General features: G+C 44.9%; 4 protein-coding genes across 8 annotated transcripts; 2 read left to right on the plus strand and 2 right to left on the minus strand.

The window, feature by feature from the left end:
• Positions 1-2,703: 2,703 nt before the first annotated feature.
• Positions 2,704-4,939, minus strand: metap1d (methionyl aminopeptidase type 1D (mitochondrial)). Of its 4 annotated transcripts, none has more exons than XM_053883520.1 (10): positions 4,853-4,939; positions 4,249-4,403; positions 4,027-4,176; positions 3,816-3,964; positions 3,700-3,742; positions 3,469-3,632; positions 3,305-3,402; positions 3,166-3,213; positions 3,028-3,106; positions 2,704-2,952 (listed from the first exon to the last, which is right to left on the minus strand). In XM_053883520.1, the coding sequence occupies exons 1-10, from the start codon at positions 4,890-4,892 to the stop codon at positions 2,868-2,870; spliced, it is 1,011 nt and encodes a 336-aa protein (XP_053739495.1). In that variant the 5' UTR covers positions 4,893-4,939; the 3' UTR covers positions 2,704-2,867. The 4 variants fall into 4 exon arrangements, with proteins under 4 accessions (XP_053739495.1, XP_053739498.1, XP_053739499.1 ...); XM_053883523.1 differs by having other exon boundaries at positions 4,027-4,160; positions 4,686-4,901; XM_053883524.1 differs by having other exon boundaries at positions 4,027-4,160; positions 4,775-4,897.
• Positions 4,940-7,275: 2,336 nt separating this feature from the next.
• Positions 7,276-12,919, plus strand: LOC128769983 (UDP-N-acetylglucosamine transporter-like). Of its 2 annotated transcripts, none has more exons than XM_053884174.1 (8): positions 7,276-7,525; positions 9,360-9,588; positions 9,658-9,812; positions 10,237-10,359; positions 10,419-10,593; positions 11,799-11,917; positions 11,990-12,123; positions 12,273-12,919. In XM_053884174.1, the coding sequence occupies exons 2-8, from the start codon at positions 9,396-9,398 to the stop codon at positions 12,340-12,342; spliced, it is 969 nt and encodes a 322-aa protein (XP_053740149.1). In that variant the 5' UTR covers positions 7,276-7,525; positions 9,360-9,395; the 3' UTR covers positions 12,343-12,919. The 2 variants fall into 2 exon arrangements, with proteins under 2 accessions (XP_053740149.1, XP_053740148.1); XM_053884173.1 differs by having other exon boundaries at positions 12,362-12,919.
• fam78ba (family with sequence similarity 78 member Ba) lies at positions 12,903-16,408 on the minus strand. Its single transcript, XM_053884175.1, has 3 exons — positions 15,401-16,408; positions 15,048-15,327; positions 12,903-14,544 (listed from the first exon to the last, which is right to left on the minus strand). The coding sequence occupies exons 1-3, from the start codon at positions 15,727-15,729 to the stop codon at positions 14,302-14,304; spliced, it is 852 nt and encodes a 283-aa protein (XP_053740150.1). The 5' UTR covers positions 15,730-16,408; the 3' UTR covers positions 12,903-14,301.
• Positions 16,409-16,499: 91 nt separating this feature from the next.
• Positions 16,500-20,088, plus strand: cmpk (cytidylate kinase). The gene is made up of 6 exons (XM_053883612.1): positions 16,500-16,743; positions 17,902-18,048; positions 18,620-18,772; positions 18,837-18,913; positions 19,120-19,216; positions 19,563-20,088. Exons 1-6 carry the CDS (start codon positions 16,600-16,602, stop codon positions 19,602-19,604), a joined length of 660 nt encoding a protein of 219 aa, XP_053739587.1. The 5' UTR covers positions 16,500-16,599; the 3' UTR covers positions 19,605-20,088.
• The last annotated feature ends 669 nt before the right edge of the window (positions 20,089-20,757 follow it).

The raw sequence follows: 20,757 nt of genomic DNA on the forward strand, positions 1-20,757 counted from the left end.
ATTATATATTATTTCATTTTCTATACTTTTTAAATTGAAATATTGTCAATATAAATCATAAATATTGAAAGTTGTGATTATCTTTGCAGTATAAGTATGTAATGAACAGGCTTTTTAACATTTAAAGGCACAAGGTTACCATCTTTAATAGCTTTTCAATGTGACTTTCTTTTGTAGACTTCCACCGGGCCATATAAATACAGGCAAAGGGCTGCATGTGGCCCCCGGGCCGCACTCTGGCCATCTCAGTCCTAGAGTCTCACCTCTGCTTTCTCTCTGTCTCTGTGTTCACCTCGCTTTTGCATGAAACATAATCTCATCACTCTAAAGAGGAGGGATGAATCAGGTGTCTTTCACAAAGACACCAGCCCCAGGGAGGTGTAGAGGACAAAAGCTATTTACATTAAGGTTACAAGATACCAATGAGATTCCATTAAAAATGTATTAAACAGCCACCATTTAGTGTATCTATAATAAGCATTTTGTTTTCCTGTGCATTTCTAGCTGCCTCAGGCTAAAGATGAGGGACACCCTGGACAGGCAAGCAAATCCCTGGCACTTCAGCCTACAGACATCTAGTTTTTAAATTTGAGCTCTTGGGGGCCACATGAAATAAATGTTTGGTTTCACAGTGGCAAGGTTTCTCATCAGCCATTGCGTTTGTAACAAGGTGATTGAATGAGGCTGAAAAACCTGCTTTTGCGTGGTCAAACAAAAGCACCTCGCTCTTATGTGAGTGTATGTCTGTGAGTCCCAGACCATAGCAAAGGAAGACCACAGCAGAGGAAGACCACAGCCATTATCAAAGACTTTGCAGTGTTGTACACACACCACACACCACTGCTCTTATTGTGGTGGTCTTGTTTTGTATGAGATCAGTGAGAGTTTTGAGGGCTCAAAAGACACTGCAGCCTCATGACCACACCCAGGGATCAAGGCAGCAAAGCCACGGTGGCTAACCTGTGGTCCAGGGCCGAGTCACTCCTGTAAACATGGCTGTTAAATGGAGGCTGAAGCCTCCAACTAGTAAATGTCAATCAGCAGGAGAGGGACCTCGATCCTGGTGTACTCATGCAGTACACAAGCATTTATTCCAGTGGCTTAAAGGAACAATCCCACCTCTGACGCCACATTCTAAAGCGAATATATGCACCATGCAGACCTCAAACGTTGGTCTCCCATAGCTGAACCCTACAAGTCGCTTGACTCATCCATGATTTTAAACAACAGAGTCTGAGTCTACTGACACTGGTTTGACTTGTGTATCACGTTGCGTGTGTCGTCTCAGCCTGTAGCCACTCGCCCTCCTTGGTGAGCACTTCGGAAACAATCTGAAATGTTCTTCATGTTCCATGATTCAAGTGTCTTAAATAAGTTACTCATTTAAACTCAGCACATTTTCAGAGGCGATGGTCCGTACCTGCCCACACATGTCAAAATCACACCCTGCTTTGTCAGCGTGGATCGCTGCGCTGCCTCTCAGGTAAGTGCGAGATATGACAGGGAGGCTCCCGTTTGCTGGCAGCGATCTGGAATGTGTGTTTGGAAGAATCGTGAGGAATTATCAACATAGGTGGGAGATGAGTGATGAAAATAGTGGGGAACAGGGTTAAAATAATTCATGTTTCTTCAATAACGCCATACAATATCTCATCCAAAAGATTTCAGAGGCTCCCAGGTGAGGAAGGTGAAGCAAAAATAAGCCCCAACATGCAGAAAAAGACCAAGACTTTTTAGCTGAACATCAACCTGCCACTCCCTTCTTCTCCTGAAATCCTATACTCTTACCCACCCTCACTCCTCCCAAGATCCCCCTCCTCCCCCCCAAGTGAGTGCTGACAGAATTCTCCGGTAATTAAGAAAGAAAAACGTATTAAGGTGTGCATCACTGCTGACTGGACATGACCCTCCCTTATTTGCTATATGCTCCTGCCGCACCCTTTTGATTGGCAATGGGCACAATAGGAGGGAGCGGACACCCGCCCGCCAGATGGCCCGTGTCCACGATTCCAATTGTCAGTCAGTGCACAACCAGTCAGTCATACTGAAAATAGTAGCCGTTTCAAATAAATCATCATAAGCCATGTATATTATGTCAAAGCAAACACTCAAGTCATTTTAAAATGTCGTTCTAAAGTCGCTAAAATGACATGGAATATTCAGTTCTTAACTGAATCTTAAAATCATAACCTATTTACATAAAATTACTTTTGCATGGTCACTTAAAAAGCTATTGAACGTCTTCAACTGAAAAACAAAATGTTATTAAGGCCTATATTGTGGTTGGGGACGCGGGACATTGACGTTAGAAACGGCCTCTGCTGACATCTAGCGGACTATATCATTACTTCCCTATGTTTGTTGGACATTCACCCTCATTCGTTTGGGTACTTTTTCAGCTTTGTATGAGGGCGGTTGATGGAGAAAAAGTGACATATCTTGGACATCTTCGACTTCATAGTAGGTTAAAGTTGATTAAATATGGCCTGTATTGTTTGTTTTATTCGTTTTTTTGTTGGCAACCCTATGTGGTACATTACATTGGCACTTTTCTACCATTAATTCATAGTATTTTGTGGCTAAAAAAACTAGACAGGCTAGATCAAAACTGCATCACATTTACTTTTACACGTCCACTTAATTGTTATATGTCATATATGTCGGCAAAAAATATTTTCTCCCTAAAGCAAACAGAAACTACCTCAGAAATAACACTATTTTATTCAATATTTACAAAATATGCCACATTTCTTTTTATAAACAGTAGACAATTGCAGTGCATGGTTGCCATAAATAAAACCACAGTGGTTGAGGTTCATGTTGTAGCCTCAGCAAGTGAGAGACAGGTGTCTATGTGAACTTTCAGGTCACCGATCGTTCTCTTCTGGAAGTTTGGTGAGAATCTCCACACCGTCAGCTGTGATGACTACGGTGTGCTCAAACTGAGCAGATCTGAAGGAAAGAAGAGAATTGAACTTAGAGGACATAAGTGACTGTGTTGAGATTAGTTGGTCGGCTCCACAGTACCTTTTATCGTCTGCTGACACGGCAGTCCACTTGTCCCTCAAGATTCTGAACTCAGGTGAGCCCTCCATCAGTATAGGTTCTGTGAAAACTAGAGGATGTAGCCACTTCCATTTCATAAATATGTAGACTTGTTTTTACCTATTGTAAATGCCATCCCTTCCTCCATAGTCATGTTGTTGTCATTTGCTGCAAGGGAACACAAGACAAATGGAATCTGTCCAAACCAAAATTCAACTACACATTTTTATGTTGAGATTTTAAGACACGTGGAACTCACCATGGTGCCAAATCTCAGGATGGCAGTGAAAGTGGGAGCCGATTCCATGTCCAATAAAATAGGGACATATTTGGAACCCGCTAGCGTTAGCTATTTCACTGCAGAACATATTTGTTGTCAAAAATAGAGCCTGGAAATGTAACACAGGAGTTGGTTGTGTTTACCTGATAGTGTTTCCTATTACGCTGAGCGGTGCTCCTGGTTCACAAACAGCAATGGCCTCATCCCGGCAGCGCTGAGCCGTTTCCACCAGTTGCCTCCCAACGTCATCCACTTGGCCAATAAGGAACGTTTCTGAAGTGTCACCATGGTAACCATCCAAATACACCTAACACAGGAAGAGGATTGAATCAGTCTGTGCTAATGTTGCTTTGACTTCTTTTCTCTTAACTTACAGTGACATCAACATTGATGATGTCGCCGTCCTGGAGTTGCCGACTGCAAATAAGGAGAAGCCTCATTGACTCTATGATCGGAGCAAAACGTCGCTTTGCCATTTAGATTTCATCACCTGTCTGGGATACCATGACAAACAACATTGTTCACAGATGTGCACACGGATTTTGGGAAGCCACCGTATCTCAGAGGGGATGGATAAGCGCTGTGCTTGATTGTCTCCTGATGTACAATGAAATCTATTTCATCGGTCGTCATACCAACCTGGAAACAGAAGATAAACGTTTAGTGTGCTTCATCAGATACAACTGCTTCGTACTTCTTACTTTCAGACTGCTTCCAGCGAGCAGCAGTACATGTCGGGCAAGTTGACAGGCTCTGGCGAGGCCATCAACCTGCTCCTGGTCCTTGATCTCAATGTAGTCTGGCCATTCTGGGACCACACCAGTACCGACATAACCTGGTTTCACAATATGCTACAGTCAACAGAAGAGTTATTAACACCAAGGCCACAGATTCTGCAACAAGCCTTAATTGTTTATTTGTACCTTGGGTACCGGGTAAGCAGGTCTAACTGTAGCTGGTCGAACCACATGAGGAGAAGTGCTATTTATCCACTTCCCCCAGAAGTAACACCGATGTCGCTGATATAGTAACGTTGAGTTTGGAAGGCTACACCCTTTCTTCAGGAGACCACCAACACCTATACACAAAGAACGAATGGCATGCACAAAAATATTTGAGAGTGCAATCAAATAAATATTAAGGAAATATAATGGAATAATGACAAAAAAAATCAAAGTCAGAGTAAAAGGTCAACACCGAATGAAGCTTGCTGATCTCGTGTTAACGGATTAAATACAGACCACGAAGAAAACGTATGCACTCGATGAACCCGAATATATATCAATAAATATTAAATATATTCACAACAGTGTATAGTTGTGGATATATTTACGGTGTAAAGGTCGGTCCTCAAATGCACCTTGAGTTTACTTGTCAACAAGGGCTAACCAACTAGCATGCTAGCACAAGTGGCCAAAAAGAAGCTAAATATCGAACGGCAGTTATCACAAGTCGTGCAGGAACGTCAAGGTGTAGCGCTGTCATCCGTTGTCAGAAGTTGTGGATCCCGAAAAGTTGCTTCAGTACCTCTTCTAAACAGAAGAGACGCAGAGCGCCGCGCCGCCATGTCGCTTTATCACGTCATTATCACATGCTTGGCGCAACGTAATGACGTCACATCAATCTCTTCTCGTCTATATAAGGCAGTGGCTTTCACTGCGGCGCGTTCACATATTCTCTGGCACGGTGGGGTTTGGGAGGCGCTCGCAGATACATGCTGGGTCTACTTTTATGTTTAGCGCTGAGCATTTTAGTGACCAAGACTGTGAGGCTGATCAAGACCCTCTTAGCCTCAGCAGAGAATGAGGACGCTCCTCCTGCAGACACACTGCGTCCTCTAGAAGTCACAAACACCCAAGCACCCGGCCATGAGTCCTTCAGACAGTCCATCAGCGGCCACTCCTGCTGGGAGAACAGCTGGCTGAATGCCACTTTGCAAGCCATCAGTAACGTTGAGGTGGTGAATCAAAAACTGCGAGACCTCCCCCCGACGTCTCTCGCCAAAAAATCCTTGATGCCCCCCAAATTTGCCAAGGCATTCTCAACCGCGCTGCAGAACCCGACATGGAACATTTGCTCTCAGGAGCTGCAGGAGCTTTTGAATGAACTGGCCCAGAGACTGCCAACGCTGCAGGTCGGAGAGAAGAACCATCCGCTGGACTTGATCGGACCTTTGCTCTGTTGGCTGAACGACTGCGGGGTCCAAACTACCGCTGCGAGAAAAGACATAGGTCGATGCAGAAATTGCGATTATTTCTCAGACATCACCACAGGGTTGGGGAACATTTACTTTTTGAATTTGCCATTGAGTCAAAGCAGCGCAGCCAGCGGCGAAAGCTCTGGAGGGAAGGTCGAAGTTGTCCCGGAAAAATGCGTGGACTGTGGCTTGCAGTTAGCAGGAATGACCTATTTCACCTGCCCGGATGTTTTGACCGTGTACCTCCCTCGCGTGTCTGAGGACGGACTGATGCACACCAATGAAGTGAAACCATCCAAAGTCATTAAAATCCTCATTGGGAAGGAGAAGTTATCCTACAAACTCACTTCAGTCATCTGCCAGAACAACTGCGGCGAAGACCGAGTGTTCTCCTGCTTCGTCCAAACCTTGAGGGAGATCGACTGCCACGGCATCATATTCATCTATGAAAAGTTCTCAGAGAAAAAGTGCTGCAAAAAAGTGGAGAGGGAAACCGATTCCGGCGCCAGCACTCAGAAGGAAGACACAGAGACAGCTCAGCCCGGCAGCAGTGCTGATGCCGCGCCGTGAGATTCATCACACCTCTGACCTCACCTCATTCTTTAGTTTCACTGGACCTGTCACCGCACCATATTTAATCCACTGCACTTTTGCTGAAACAAAGTGAACGCAGAGAAAATCCAAGCTAGTGAGATGCAAATTTGAGGGCTGTCTCCTTCATATCAAAATGAAATGTCATTAAACTTTAAGAATGAATGTCCCCACACAAGTTAGCAACATTTGCATTGGCAACACAACCTCTACTCAAATGCCAGTACAGCACTTAACTGTACAGTTTACCAGCTAATTTCACTGCACTGTATGCATAAGTTTTAAGAGCAGTTCAAGACTGTATTGCAGCATTTCTAATGTTAGCGTTTATGATGATCCGAAAGTCAAACGTACACAAATGTCTAAAAATATCCCATATTTTGCCATTAAAAAGACATCTCCCTCTTTGTTCAAAGTCAAAAGGAGATGAATAATGGACAGACTGAGAGAATAAAAGGGCACAAAGATGCTTGTGGCAAAGAGTAGCTCAGGCACCAGCAGCAGAGATGATGAAGCAGCTCTTGGTTCAAACCATTGGGCCAGTTCAGTAACAGTCATGACTAGTTACTGGGCCAGCAGCTGTGCACTTTCACAGCAAACGTACCATGTACAGAAGGCCGCTTGTCCAACTCCATTGATCTTGTCTTTTTAATCCATTCAATTCTTTCTAATATGAATCAGTCCTGGTCATTTCCGGCCACTCGCCCACTACTTAATACATTTTCACACCTGTAAAAAAGAATGACATTGAAAGCAGCGATAAAAATAGTTACTCTGAAACACTATCTCATGAGTCCATGCTGAGAAAATACAGGAGATGTTGACAGTCATGCGGAAGACTAGGGAAGACTGGTAACCTCAGTAGCCAATGTTCATTTAATCCAGTTTCATCCCGGTTAAATAGGAAAGGTCATTGCAGGTGTGTACTCAGAATTGCTTACACATTCACGGACAATTTAGATAGACATCAATCAACCGGGCGGCTGTACAAATACCAAACAGAGCAGATACAATAGTCATTTGAGTCAATATTGCTGTGAAATAAAATAAAACAAATTAAAATAAAATGCTGAAAGCAGAGCTTGAAAATTCAGCGTGAAAAAAAAAACAATAAAAAAGATGCGGATTTCACCCTATAATAATATAATCGATGCGTTATAAATCCGTCCAGCAGGTGTCCTCAGTCACTCGTAAAGCCATTTCGTCCTGGTTCGTGGGGGAGGCAACTTTCCGACCCAAGACACCAGAGAAGTTCTCAGCCGTAACTCAACCAGTGCCACGGTTCATGCCCCAAATGTGAGGCTGGTGAGGTGAGGCGCTTGACACGTGAGGGGATTCTCCGATTGAGAAGCGTCGGAGCTCGACTTGTGTCCGGCGAATGAACTTCTCCGCTGCACCACGTCAGCCCACAGGTAAGCGGGATGGAGATTTACAGATGCGGCCGCTCAGAGGAAGTGATGACGGCTCTCTACCCTCCTCGCATGGGACGATCAGCGGAGTGACACCGGTGTTGCGCCGTCTCTTAACAGTCGCCTCAGTCGTAGGAAGGAATAAAGGTCACCATGTAGTGAAGGGTGTATGTGGTGACAAATACTTGAACGGTGAGAAAACCAGAAAGATAGTGTCAGAAAAAGACTGTAGCAAAGACAAGCGGAGGCTGTTTCCGGTGTGAAATGGTAAGAGGGTGAAATGGGAGGAAGGGAGCTGGAGGCAACAGGTAGGATGGTAGGTACATGCTGAAGTGTCACTGCCAGTAAAGAAGTGTGATGGAAGATGGAAGGGAAACAAAGTATTAAAGAAGGAAAATACTGCAAATGCAGGATGTAAAGGAGTAAGGCGTTTCTATGAGCTAGATAGATATGAAAAGCAATAGTTTGGCTGGAAGAGGGAAGTAAACAGACCAATGTTTGGGTCAGATGAAGGAAATAAAGGATGACTAAACATATACATTCTAGGCTCCGACTGGGGTGATGGAAGGATTAACAAGGGCGTGATGCACACCTGTTTATATATATATATATATATATAAACTAGCTCCACCTCCATCAGTGTTTTTGTTTACTGTAATCTAATCCTTGGAAAGTGATCCTCACTCTCTTTAGGTCCGTCACAATAGCTTTCAAATCTCGGCAGACAGGCTATTGTGACGCTACTTCAGGCATGCAAGAGAAACGCGGCCTTGATAAGTGCTTCTCTGGAGATAGTCAGCCGCGGAGGGAAACCTCGATGGTTAAAAGAGCGTGGGTGTGTTGAAGGACCCGCTCCCTCAAACAGAGGGGGATTGTGCTGTTTCTGCCCACTGCTCAGCAGAGCCACGGCATAAGGAGGTCAGTGTGTTGAACACACCCCTCCTCCAGTTCACACTTTCTAGCTTGCTATACTCTTGCTTTCTTCAGCTTAGTCGATAATATTGTGTCCGTCTGTGATGAACTGGTCGATTAATAGTTGACTTCTGAGGATAACAAGAATCTGAATAAAACTGGAGAATTCCATAGGTTTGTTGGCGACTAGGTCGCTGTAAAGAAGTTAATACTTAACTCACCTGTGTTAGAAAGGACTGTTACTTCCGGTCCAAGTCCATTTCAAAGCAGCAAATGGTTTGACCGTCAAGCAATTTCAACCCCCCCTAAAAAAAAAGACAGCGACTGGAGATGAGTATGAGCTCGCCTGGGACGACAAAAGTAAGGAGGGAAGATTGTACGTCTTTGGAAATTGGTGATGTTGAAGTTCTGAGTCTGGTAACCTGTTTTCAACACATGCAGAACTGTGTTGACAAATGGCTTTAGCTTTGTGTCAGTATTTGTGGTGAGCTATAAGGCGACGTTTAAAGACAGACAAACAAAGGTGGGGTAATGGATTAGAAAATCTGTATGATCTCGTGGTCTCTCTTGGAACTCATGGAACGAAGCTTTAAAAAATGATTTATTTATTTTATTTTTAAAAAGGTGCTGGATCTCCTGGAATTGTTTATAGATTCCTCTGGTCATGATCATTGTCCTAAAACGCAGCGACCCGAGGGAAGCTTGTGTGAAAACCTGAGCCGACACAAACGCCCCCCTGAGGCTGAGCCATCAACAACTTTCTAATGACAGACCAACATTCCATCATCAAAGTGTCGTCACGTCATTGTCTCCTTTATGGCTGCCATCACCCAAACAACCTTGTAGATGGCCCTGTTTGTGGACACCTGCCTGTAAATGATAGGAATCTTGCCTCTAACTCTCTCTATCTTGTCTCCCCCCGAAGGCTCCATTGATATCCTCTCCAGGAGAGTCAGCCACAATGGTGTCGGCACACCGGCTCAAGTACATGTCTCTGGTGGTGCTGGTGTTCCAGACCACCTCGCTGGTGCTCACCATGCGATACTCCCGCACCCTGAAAGAGGAAGGCCCTCGATACTTGGCCTCCTCGGCGGTGGTGTTTGCCGAGGTGCTGAAGATTGTCGCGTGCACCTTTCTGGTCTTGATGGAGAACAGTGAGTGACGGTCCTCTTCGGTCCTTCACCACTGATGTGTTTGATGATGTGCTGTTGGCCTTGGGGCAGATTTCAGTGTGCGGGCAATGAGCCAGGTGCTGAAGGAGGAGATGGTGAACAAGCCGAAGGAGACGCTGAAGCTGGCTGTTCCTGCGGGAATCTACACGCTGCAGAACAACCTGCTGTATGTGGCATTATCCAACCTGGATGCTGCCACCTATCAGGTTCGGTGTTTCTCTCCTTGCTACATTAGAGTCAGAGAGGAGACCAGAGAGACACACACATGAAATGAAATATATTTTTTAAGTTTGCACTTTGTATGAACTGTTTTATTTGTTTTTTTTCCCTGCTTTTCTTGTGAGATTACGAACCAAACAAGGTTCTACAAGCTTCTTTTTTTTCTCACCCGCTTTCCTGGAACCTGATCTTTTCTAAAACACCCCCTGCCACAAGTACTGCCGTGGATCACTTGATATCACTGGATTTTTTTTGTCATGGCAGCGTTATTAAAGCTGTTGGTGGAGGTGTCTGGCTGCAGACTCCACAGTTACCATTGCATTTGCATATTTTTAATGGCAGTATGTTTATCCACAACAAGATAATCCAGTTATCAAAGAGTAGTAAACCAGACACTGGTCTCCCCTGCAGGTTACGTATCAGTTAAAGATCCTCACCACTGCGCTGTTCTCCGTCTCCATGTTGGGGAAGAAATTGGGCATCTACCAGTGGCTCTCCCTGAAGCTCCTGATGGCAGGGGTCGCTCTCGTCCAGGTGAGTACCATAAAATAGTGAAGCCACTATAAACCTATCGCTCTCTTTCTCTTCCACAGTGGCCCACGGAGTCTGGACAAGAGTCCGAGCAGAAGGTCCTGTCTGCCGGGGTCCAGTTTGTGGGTCTGATGGCCGTGCTGATGGCCTGTTTGTCCAGCGGCTTTGCTGGGGTTTACTTTGAGAAAATCCTTAAGGAGACTAAACAGAGTGTTTGGGTCCGGAATATTCAGCTGGGTGAGTGACAGGTGACCCTGAAATGAAGCTCAAACATTGCTCTCTTTTTGTAGCCACCACTGCCATTTTAAAACCAGACACTGGTGCAATTTTAGAGAAGTTGTAGTACTGAGTCGGCAGCATCAGATAGATCTGCGTTTTCAACCGGCGTGTCGACGGTCAGGTGTGCCCATCCAGTTTCACCTCACAGAGGTGGGTCGTACGTGAGGGAATCACGTGGATTCAGTCACATTCTTTCTATACACTACAGATCTATGCTGTTGTGTTGAGCACTCCTCACACAATTATTTTTAAACCACATGCGCCTCTAACTCGACTGCACATGTCCACTACAGAATGACGGAGCGTTCCATGTCGATGCCAAAGACTGTCTGCACCGCAGTGCGAGCAGACGCTAAGATGACTTCTCAGCTCAAAACTTTATTGACACTCGTGGACTAGCAAAGTTTGCGTCATGGTTTAAAAGTTGGCGAAAAACTTAATGCAGAACCAAAGGAATGCGCTCCAAAATGTGAAGAGAGAACGAATCATTGTTGTTATGAAACTGAGACAAATTATGTTAAAAGATTTGTCTGGTAATTCCCCACACTGCAATAAAATCATGCAAAAATATTGTGATAAGATTAAAACAGTTATTTAAAATAAATAAATAAAAAGAATAAAATAAATTATGATATACTTTTGCTGTGTAACCCACCCCTCTCTGAAGACATGTTTAAACAAATTCATTATCTGTTTCTACAAATATCATGTAAAAAGTGTGGAAAAAAGCTGCATTTTTTCCCAAATTAAAAGGGATTTTCAGCAGGACTTTTGACTAAGCACAATTGCACTTTGGCTCAGGTACATTTGGTGGTTTTCCTCTGGATTTTTTTCAATGAACGAAGAGTGTGGCGGCTTAAAAAAGGTTGAAAAACACTGAGAAAGATGGCTTTGAGTAATTCTGCTGGAAACACATTTTTGAGGGTCAAGTTTGTGCCGTTGTAGCCTGAAGCTGAACAAGTACTTTCAAATATGTGACAGGCAGTTTCTCACAAAAGTCAGTTCGTCCCGCACATTTTTGATCAGATATGACCCTCGGATACAATGTAATGAAGTTGTGTCGTGGCCTATAAAGCAGTGACTTACTCATGATGACTCTGAAGAGAATCTATTCCTGTCTATCTCTGCAGCGTCATAAGTGTCAGAAATCTTTCTCCCATCAGGAGTATTCAGCTTTATTTTTGGTTCCATCGGTATGATCATCTACGACGGCGAGCGTGTGAAGCAGGCAGGAATGTTTCAAGGCTACAACACTATCACCTTCATCGTTGTTGTCTTACAGGTTTGACCCACCTCATCTAGATACCGTCCACTGTGTAAAATTCTTACCCTGTCTGTCACCATCTCTGCGCAGGCCTTCGGTGGCTTGGTGGTGGCCGTGGTCATCAAATATGCAGACAACATCCTCAAAGGATTCGCTACCTCTTTGTCCATCATCGTATCAACAGTCATCTCATATTTTCTCTTGAAAGACTTGGATCCAACCAGGTAAGAAGAAGAGAACTTGAGTCCCTAGATATAAGTTATGAATGGAAACCTGATATATTATTATAAACGCAGTTGCTTCTTATGCCTGTGTGGTGGACTCTACAACATCATGGCAGGTCTCACTACTGATTCTGATCTCCCCCTGTCAGTCGGCATTCCACCCTTCTTCCTCACCTCTCTTCATCTCTGCGGATCGTTCATGCCCCGCCCACTTCTTGACCACCTGTCTGTCTGTCAGCTATTTTTTTCTAGGAGCCGTGCTGGTGATAGCTGCTACATTTCTGTACGGCTGCGAGCGGAAACCTGCCAGTAGCAGCACCATCAAGGTGTAGAAGGAAGAGTCTGCTGCAGTGTGTGTGTGTGTGTGGAATCGATGAAGAGCAGCAGCCTGTTTGGTACCTGCCTCAAATGTGGAAGTGTTACTCAGAAACTCCGGCAAAAGACTGAGCTGACTTTTCTCTGGGAGGGATGTGTTGAATATTTTCTTCATGTCTTGGAGGAGACTTCCCATGTCAACACACAACTTTTGATTTGTGTGACTGAAACACAGGGGGAAAAAAGCAATCGCCTCACTTATGGTTTACATTTCATCTTTGAAATGTGTCGTTTTTATTTCTGTTATTTAATACGATTTAACTCAACTGAGCCTCCATCTAGTGGAGAACCGGAGAACTGCCTCGACGTCATGAGGGATTCTTCCACTCCAAGCTGTTGAATTGTCTTTATTTTGATAAGAAATGAGGGAAGACTGCTTTGACCTCGCTGCTTGCACTCGTATTTATTTCAAAGGGACAGGCTTGGCTGCTTTTTAAATGCAAAAACGACAGTCTTTGTGTTGAAGCTGATGAATAAATTCATGCATCTTTTGTGATGAAACAATTTGCTTTTCCTTGATCCTCTTTTTGACTTCAAAGTGAAATGAATGATAAGTAGAAGCTGTGTGTGTGTGTGTGTGTCCTTTATCGCTGTCTCTCACACACACTTGAATATTTTTACCATTTGTTGCAGTGTAGATCGACAAACCAACCCCGTCTCTATAGCAACAGATGTCCGATTGAGCGACAGACACGTTGAATTATTAAAACCAATTTGAACCTCTTCGGGCGTTGACATAGGAGTAACATCATTCAACAAGGAGACGCGCATCTCCACTGCATTCTTTGCATAGTTGTGAGTGGACAGACATGGAGGGGTGGGACGGAGGCAGATCGGAAGGTGAAGCATGAACCTGGAGAGAAGCGCAGATGGAGGATGAGTCACGTGACTTTGTTTGTCTGGAGTGACAGGCAAGGAACACTACAGTGTCACATTATAAAGACACGGCAATGTAAGAGACATTGACAAAACGACAAGTTAAGTAGTACAAAAAAATGGCACCTATCCAGATCCAAACACAGTCTCTTTAATTCCATGCTGTAGAAATCAAAAGGGGTACAATCTGATCCCTGATCAAAAAGTAAGCAACCTGGCCGGGCTACTTAAAAAACGGCCTGAATAAAAGCTACTCTAAATTTACACTTAGTACAGTTTGGCCTCATTCCATCGACAAGCCTCCCGTAAACTCTGGGTGTAAATCTGTTCCACAACATTTACATGCCTTTAAAACCTTCAAAGCAGCTGACACTGGCGGACCATTGTCTTTGTCTCTCAAGTAAAAATGCAGTCAGTTGCATCCCAATAAAGTTGGTGCATCATGTTTAGTGCACAGTTAGCAAAAACCCTTCGACAAGAAGCAGAGCTTGAGGAAGAACTACCGCAAAAATATTGTTTATCTTAATACAATCGGGTGGTTTTAATCTAATCGTGGCAGAGAGTTGCCGCATTTAAATAAATCCTTTAACTCTGAGGGCCACCGGCCTGCAGGAGTGTTCATGAACCAACCGTCAAACAGTTTTATAAAAACAAATGCTTCTCTTCAGCACCGTGAAAAGACATTATGCCTCTTACAATCTCATCTCATGCAACCAGATCTTCACACGGGTGCAGTATGGGGGTCTTATTGCCGGCTAAAATCCCCGTGGTGCATCCAAATTCAGTTCACAAAGCAAGATTTGCTGCAGCTTTGGTCACTTGATCCTGCTGGACTTAGTAGTTCTGGGGTTGATCACAGCCGCGATGCATCGATCGTTGTGCCGCCATGACCACAGGAGAACTTCATGGTCGCTTTGTTCCACACGGCTATTTGGGGGGAATGACCACTAGTGGTGCCCCTCTGCGTGGCCTCCACATAAGAACTTGTGCGTCGTTGGCGTTTGGCCGCCCAAGCGCATTGGGAGGGATGGGCTCCTGGTAGTTGAGAATGTGCGGCTGCTCCTGATAAGTCCGACCCACAAGAGAAGCCCGAGACCCAAGAGGCATATCTGGGTCCACGTCAATGTCCACTCGCATCCGCCACCGCACCGTCTGCAGCACAATGCGCTCCTGAAACAAGAGTAACTTGAATTGTGTGACTGTCTTTGAATCATTTTTAAATTTTGACAATGAACTTTTTTCATTTATTCATTTTATTCTGATGATGTCTCCAGACCAACATCTTCTTTTTCTTATTTCCCTTTCAGTTTCTCCCTTCAGGGGTGGTCACAGCGGATCATCTTCTTCCATCTCACCCTGTCCTCTGCTTCCTCTTCTCTCTCCATGTCCTCCTTCACCACCTCCATCAATCTCCTCTTTGACCTTCCTCTCCACCTTCTGCCTACCAGTTCCAACCTCAACATCTTCATCTACCAATGTACTGGCTCTCTCTCCTCTGTACATGTCCAAACCATCTCCATCTAGCCTCTCTGACTTTGTCTCCTAAACACCTGACATGTGCCGTCTCCAGACCAACATCCTGTAGTTAAACATTATTATGGTGAGGATGAATGTGCGTATTTTGAAACACTATTGACGTCATCATGAGCGCTACATTTCAGGTGTTGTTTTACCTTGGTGATGGAGTTCATTGCCACCAACCAGGTGATGAAGCTCTGGTCTCTTGTGATGTGTGTCAGCATGGGCGTGTTGCTGTTGCTGATGGGCACCGCCCAGGTCACACTGGGGTAAAAGTTGTCGTTCATGCTGACCGTCAAACGGGAGGGTTTCGATGTGGGCCCGGTCAGGGTGACCGTCTCCGTGGTGTTGCCGTACCAGGGGTAGCTGACCCCATCCGAGTCACTGATGGCTTTGACTCGACCCTCCCGCAGCTCGGGCAGCTCCCAACTTGACCTGAGAGGAGAAGAAGAGTCTGTGAGAGGCTTGTTTGTGGGATGGGAATCAAATATGCAGGCGGCACACGCACATGCCAATATCACCATATGTGTTGTAGAACTCCATCTGAGTGCAGGCTTGGATCCAGCCCACCACCCATGTTTCATTCCGGGGCACGGGCGGCATCACGACCCCCGCTGAGGCCCTGAAGTAAGGCGTCTTGTACCGAAGCACGATGGGTGAGTTCTCCTCGATGATGGTGGGACACTGGTCAATGGAGGCTGACACCTCATACACCACAATGTTCTCCCGTCGGATGCGGGGCTTGCACGCGATGCTCTGTAGACAGCCCATGGTGCAGGCGACCAACACGATGAGCAAATAAGAAGGGAGCAAATGACACCTGGCCAGTCTGCACATCAGTTCCAGCTAGGTTCCACCCTCGCCTTAAGAGCAGACCTGACTGACTGGCACATCCTCCGCGAGGCAACACATAAAAGAGAGAATGCCCAGATTATCATGTGGGTTTGAGGCGGCAGCGGGGACTAGAGGGGGAGCATCACAGATCCCTGCAGCCTCCTCCCCCCGGTCTGCCTGCTGACTGCCGCACTGCCCTTGGAGCTCGTCCCCACAAACTGCAATCGGGCCTCCCCGGGGCTGGTCCCGCTCCTCAGCTCCCCGTTTCCTGCTGAAGTCTAAATGTCCGGCTGCACGTCGGTGCCCCTTGGTCCAGCTCCTCTGCTCCCGGTGCTGAGCTGTCATGTCAGGAGGCGACAAGGCAGCCAGGTGCGTCGAAGGAGCCTTTTGTTGCTTTGCTTTTCCCTCCGCGGAGCAGCCGAAAGGCAAAACGTTAAACGCGATCCATCAAGCCAGGGGAGTTTTGAAAAGATGAGGCAAAAGCGGCGGTGTTCTTAGTGGAACGCGACCGTTCCTGGGGACGCGTGAATGGTGCATGATGAATGGAGGCAGCGGAGCGGGAGGAACCGTGACATCACCGCGCCGACTCTCCACTAACCGCGTCGTGGCTCTGTCGGGTTAAAGAGCATCTTTCTCCGGGCTCGGTTCGGCTCTGTAGAGGTGCTGATGCTGAAGCAGCAGAGAAGAGGCGTCACCTCTGCATTGAAAAAAAAAACAAAAAACACCACCCTACGTCATATCTCCGCGCCTTGCGATTGGTCGCCGAGCCTTAATGCGGAAGTAGTGTCGTCTCGTTCGGCTGACACGCATCCACCGGTCAGGCTTGTTGTCTCCACCCCGCCGAGTTACGTCTGTGGCGACTGGTGCTGGTGTATGATCGGCCGCCTGCTCTCGAAGGTCTCCTTCAAGGTGCCGAGTGTGTTGTACAGTATGTCGTCGAGGGAGATGCCGCAGGTCGTGTTCGTGCTCGGCGGGCCTGGCGCCGGCAAAGGGACACAGTGCGCCAAGATCGTGGAGGTAAAGCCACAATGCTTCTAAAAAAAGTGCATCCAAATCCTCGTTTTTTCTGTATTAGTCTAAACCGCAAACGCCAAAGACGTTGCCGAACTTTTCAAACATGCATTTTAAAATCGTCTTATCGTCATGTGAGCGCCCCCCGTGTGTCCTCCACAATGAATCAGTGTATTAGCTGCTAGCTTGTTAGCAGCTTGTTACGCTCTGGCATTTGTTTTACGCATATTCTGAACCGGAAGTTTACATTTTTTTCACTCATCCGTTTTCAATGTGCGCGAAGCTGGTGCAGTCACTCATTTCTGTTTGGCACAAAAAGAGCAAAAGTTGGCTGTGAGCGAGTGTAAAGCATCCAAAAGTACGCGGAACAGAGGGCGAATTGTACGCGTCAGATGTTAAACATGGGCGCAGGCGGTGCGTATTGTGCCCGCGCGTGTGTGTGTGACACGTCACTAGACAAGTATATGATTCTCATCATTACAATTATTACTTACAGAAAAAGTTTCTCTCTCATTTTTAACTGTACATCTAATGCCTTTCAATGAAATGTATGCTATTAAGAAATAAAAAAATGAATATTTAGTATTCCAGTAATGTGATGTTTTTTTATTATTTAAAAAGAAATAGCTCTATAAAACTACAACCGCCCGTGTTCCATCAATGAAATGTGTCAACTGTAGAAATTTTAATAAGTTGTGCTGATAAAATAAGAGAGATTTTGGCAGAGCACTTGACTCTTATTGTCCAATATTGAATTGTACCGTTGATGGTTAAGCCGGGTGAAATGCCGCTACTTTTGTTATTGCAAGGTTTGTTGCCTTGTAGGTTGCGTCTGAGCTGAGTTTCTAATGTTGAAAGTAAATGCAGCACACAGCGCCGGATTTGGAATGTAGTTGTTGGGCTGTTCTTTGAACGTCAATCCAGGTGAAAAAGCAACATCCTGCTAATCTGGAAGGCGTTGGCTGCCCTTTGTTTCCTCTGCTGGTTCGGCCTGAACGACCTGCCACGCAGTGCGACACTTCTGTAACTCGCTAGCAACAGAACCCATTCTTTCCTTATTCAAATGCTCATGAAAAGGCTTTCTTTCCCTCATGCTTCAATTCCATCATGAAAGCTTGTTTGACAAGATTACGCTGCATCAACGTTAGTTCTTCTGTCTTCCAGAATTACAGCTACACTCACCTGTCTGCCGGAGACCTTCTGAGGGAAGAGCGAGCCAGATCAGGATCCAAAGATGGACAACTCATTGCAAACTACATTAAAGAAGGCAAAATCGTACCAGTGGAGATCACCATCAGATTACTCAAAAAGGTGGGCGCTGTGCTTCACCTGTCCTCGGCCCTCAGAAAAGTGTCCAAAAAGGTTCTCTAATCGAAAGGAAAGGCCAAAACCACAGCTTGTTTTGTAGTCTTGGTCATTTTTATTTTGTCCTTGATCCCAAGGAATTATTTATGAGGTGTTTCCGCCTCTTATGTAAACCCCTCGCCCTGTGCAAGAACAGTCTTCTCCATATCAACAGTGTACTTTGGTAGTGTGGAAACAGCGTATGATGACTGATGAGAGAAGGATGTCGGCCAAGCTGAAATGTTTTTTTCTGCTCTAGATTTAGGAGAAACTCCACGGGTCAAAAGAATCAGCAGCAAATGGTCTATGGCAAAAATGATAGTTTTTATTTTCATGTTTTGATCATAGGTTTTAATTGAGATTATTTCAAAATAAAATATATATGTTATTGCTTTACTTAAAAAAGAACCGTTTGCAGTGAAAAAAGACACTTAAATGATTATTGAATAATAATAATGATAATAAATTCTATTTTACGGGTGGTGCAGAGCTGCTAGCCAATGGATCTGACCCAAAACACTTTGCTTGTTTCTGTCAGGCGATGGAAGAGACCATGCAGATGGACAAGTCAAAGTTCCGTTTCCTCATAGACGGCTTCCCCCGTAATGAGGACAACCTTCAGGGCTGGAACTCTGTCATGAAGGACTCAGCGGATGTGAAGTTTGTGCTTTTCTTCGACTGCAGCAGTGACGTACGTGGTGCGCTGCCCAACAGGCACCCTGGAACTTTTTAACACTGAAGCCCTCTTTCTGCAGATCTGTGTGCAGCGGTGCCTAGAGAGGGGCAAGGTTAGCGGGCGCACGGATGACAACAAAGAAAGCCTGGAGAAGAGGTACACACACCCCACGTACAGTAGCGCCAGCTCCTCGCTGGGTTTGCGTGAGACGACAGACATCGGTGCATGTGATCACATTTGGAAATCTCTGACCCATTTAGCCGTTGGTTGGATACCTGCAAAGATGTTATGACCTAATTCTCAAGTCACTTCCGTCCCGGGAGGTTTTTGACCCCAATAACCAGTCACGGTTTCCAACGCAGGATTCAAACCTATCTGCAGTCGACGCGACCAATCATAGAGCTGTACGAGAAGGATGGCAAAGTGCGGAGAGTGGACGCCTCGCCGGCTCCAGACGTGGTCAGTGAAAACAAACACTAAGAACAACCTCCTGCTTGCATCGTCTTTTAATTCAAACATTGATGTTAATAATAATGCGTTAAATTTATGGACTTGGACTCTTATTTCAGTTTACATAGGAGACATCAACATTTTAATCTGAAAAACATAAATATTTGAATTGAAACCATCTTTTTTGTAACCTGTGTTTAGCAGACACGACCACTAGGGGGCTCCTGCGGACCGCATATGATACATTGTGACGGCCAAGCTTGAAATGATTATGTGCGAATGACGCTATTTGATCTGTTTATAAACTGTTATCTGCTCTACCTCTCATTCATCTCTACTTTTAATTTGTTCACAGGTGTTTGACAAAGTGAAAGCAATCCTGGACCAGGAGGGTTGAGTCATCCTCCTCCCCCCACAACTTCAATTTTATCTTCCTTTTTTTATCATCTGCCTAATTGAATATCGGAATTTTTTTTCTTATTTTTGTTAAGTTTCTCCTTTTCCTGTCTCTTTTGTAAATGTTAAATTCTTAGTGTTTAAGGGGAAAAGTAGAGTACTTGGATCAGGTAAGATGGTTTGCTGTCGTGATCTGCCACTGGGTTCTATACAGCGTTTAAAATCTTCAAGGGATCCTTCCTGGCATCTGTCTTTATTTAATTGATATGAAATGTCTTTTACTATTGCTTTTGGAAGCAGCACTGATTGTCCTTATCATGAAGTAGGAGAGCAACAAGTAGAACCACGATGATGCGTGCGTGTAACTGATGCAGGAACTAACACCACACCAGGTCGGATGATGTCTAGAGGAAACTTTTACTCGCACGTTTGGTTAAATATGTACTGTATCTGCCTGCTGGCGGTTAATAAAAGCGGAAACACTGGCTTCTTGTGTTCGTCTAGTCCCTAACTTATTGCCATAGCGATAAACTAAAAGAGATGGAGATTTTATGTGCTTGAAGAACTAGCCACAAGATGGCGCTGCTTCTTCATCGGAGATCCGTCAGGGAATTGCGGCGACCCGTTGTTAAATTTATGTTATGTTGAATTATTAATGTGAATCAAGTTCGTCTTATGAAAGTGAGTGGATTTAAATTGATGGGAACCTTTTTTTTAATTTAAGGCAGCCTATAATGGGACATATTCTGAATAAATAAATCATAAACGATTGAGCCCTTTTTACTTTTAATACCTATAAACGAGATGTACAGTAAGACAGCGGCTCACGACAGGCCTCCAGGAGGAGCTTAGCTTAGTCCACTCCTCAGTGACAAAGCCCACCGGTGACTAATATTCTGCGGTTGGTGGGCAGCAATCCGCTTTTTCAAATCCCACCTGGATTTAATACAGTTTATGGTTCAACTCAGGTAAGGGTGATGACGTCATGAAGGTTTTCTATAGAAGTATGAAACATTTCAATATATTAAATGTTAAAAAATTACAAATGAATGTGAAATGCGAATAAATAAAGTAATTAAAAATGGAATACATAAGACGGAACAGATATTTAATAAACCAAAATTCAGTTGATTTAAGAGTATTAAGATGAATTT

The sequence above is a fragment of the Synchiropus splendidus genome, chromosome 13 (genome assembly GCF_027744825.2).
Source record: "Synchiropus splendidus isolate RoL2022-P1 chromosome 13, RoL_Sspl_1.0, whole genome shotgun sequence".
NCBI classification, from domain to species: domain Eukaryota; kingdom Metazoa; phylum Chordata; class Actinopteri; order Syngnathiformes; family Callionymidae; genus Synchiropus; species Synchiropus splendidus.

What these genes read in the sequence shown, in the direction of transcription:
- metap1d (XM_053883520.1), bottom strand. Translation starts at nt 4,892, where the DNA reads ATGGCGGCGCGGCGCTCTGCGTCTCTTCTGTTTAGAAGAG. An exon ending in TCATCAATGTTGATGTCACT is followed by an intron (nt 3,633 to 3,699) that starts GTAAGTTAAGAG and finishes TTCCTGTGTTAG; the next exon opens with GTGTATTTGGATGGTTACCA. An exon ending in TCCTGAGATTTGGCACCATG is followed by an intron (nt 3,214 to 3,304) that starts GTGAGTTCCACG and finishes GTTCCCTTGCAG; the next exon opens with CAAATGACAACAACATGACT.
- LOC128769983 (XM_053884173.1), top strand. Translation starts at nt 9,396, where the DNA reads ATGGTGTCGGCACACCGGCTCAAGTACATGTCTCTGGTGGTGCTGGTG. An exon ending in TCATCGTTGTTGTCTTACAG is followed by an intron (nt 11,918 to 11,989) that starts GTTTGACCCACC and finishes ATCTCTGCGCAG; the next exon opens with GCCTTCGGTGGCTTGGTGGT. An exon ending in AAAGACTTGGATCCAACCAG is followed by an intron (nt 12,124 to 12,361) that starts GTAAGAAGAAGA and finishes TCTGTCTGTCAG; the next exon opens with CTATTTTTTTCTAGGAGCCG.
- fam78ba (XM_053884175.1), bottom strand. Translation starts at nt 15,729, where the DNA reads ATGTGCAGACTGGCCAGGTGTCATTTGCTCCCTTCTTATTTGCTCATC. An exon ending in ACATATGGTGATATTGGCAT is followed by an intron (nt 15,328 to 15,400) that starts GTGCGTGTGCCG and finishes TTCTCCTCTCAG; the next exon opens with GTCAAGTTGGGAGCTGCCCG. An exon ending in CAATGAACTCCATCACCAAG is followed by an intron (nt 14,545 to 15,047) that starts GTAAAACAACAC and finishes CTCTTGTTTCAG; the next exon opens with GAGCGCATTGTGCTGCAGAC.
- cmpk (XM_053883612.1), top strand. Translation starts at nt 16,600, where the DNA reads ATGATCGGCCGCCTGCTCTCGAAGGTCTCCTTCAAGGTGCCGAGTGTG. An exon ending in AGTGCGCCAAGATCGTGGAG is followed by an intron (nt 16,744 to 17,901) that starts GTAAAGCCACAA and finishes TCTGTCTTCCAG; the next exon opens with AATTACAGCTACACTCACCT. An exon ending in AAAGAAAGCCTGGAGAAGAG is followed by an intron (nt 18,914 to 19,119) that starts GTACACACACCC and finishes TTTCCAACGCAG; the next exon opens with GATTCAAACCTATCTGCAGT.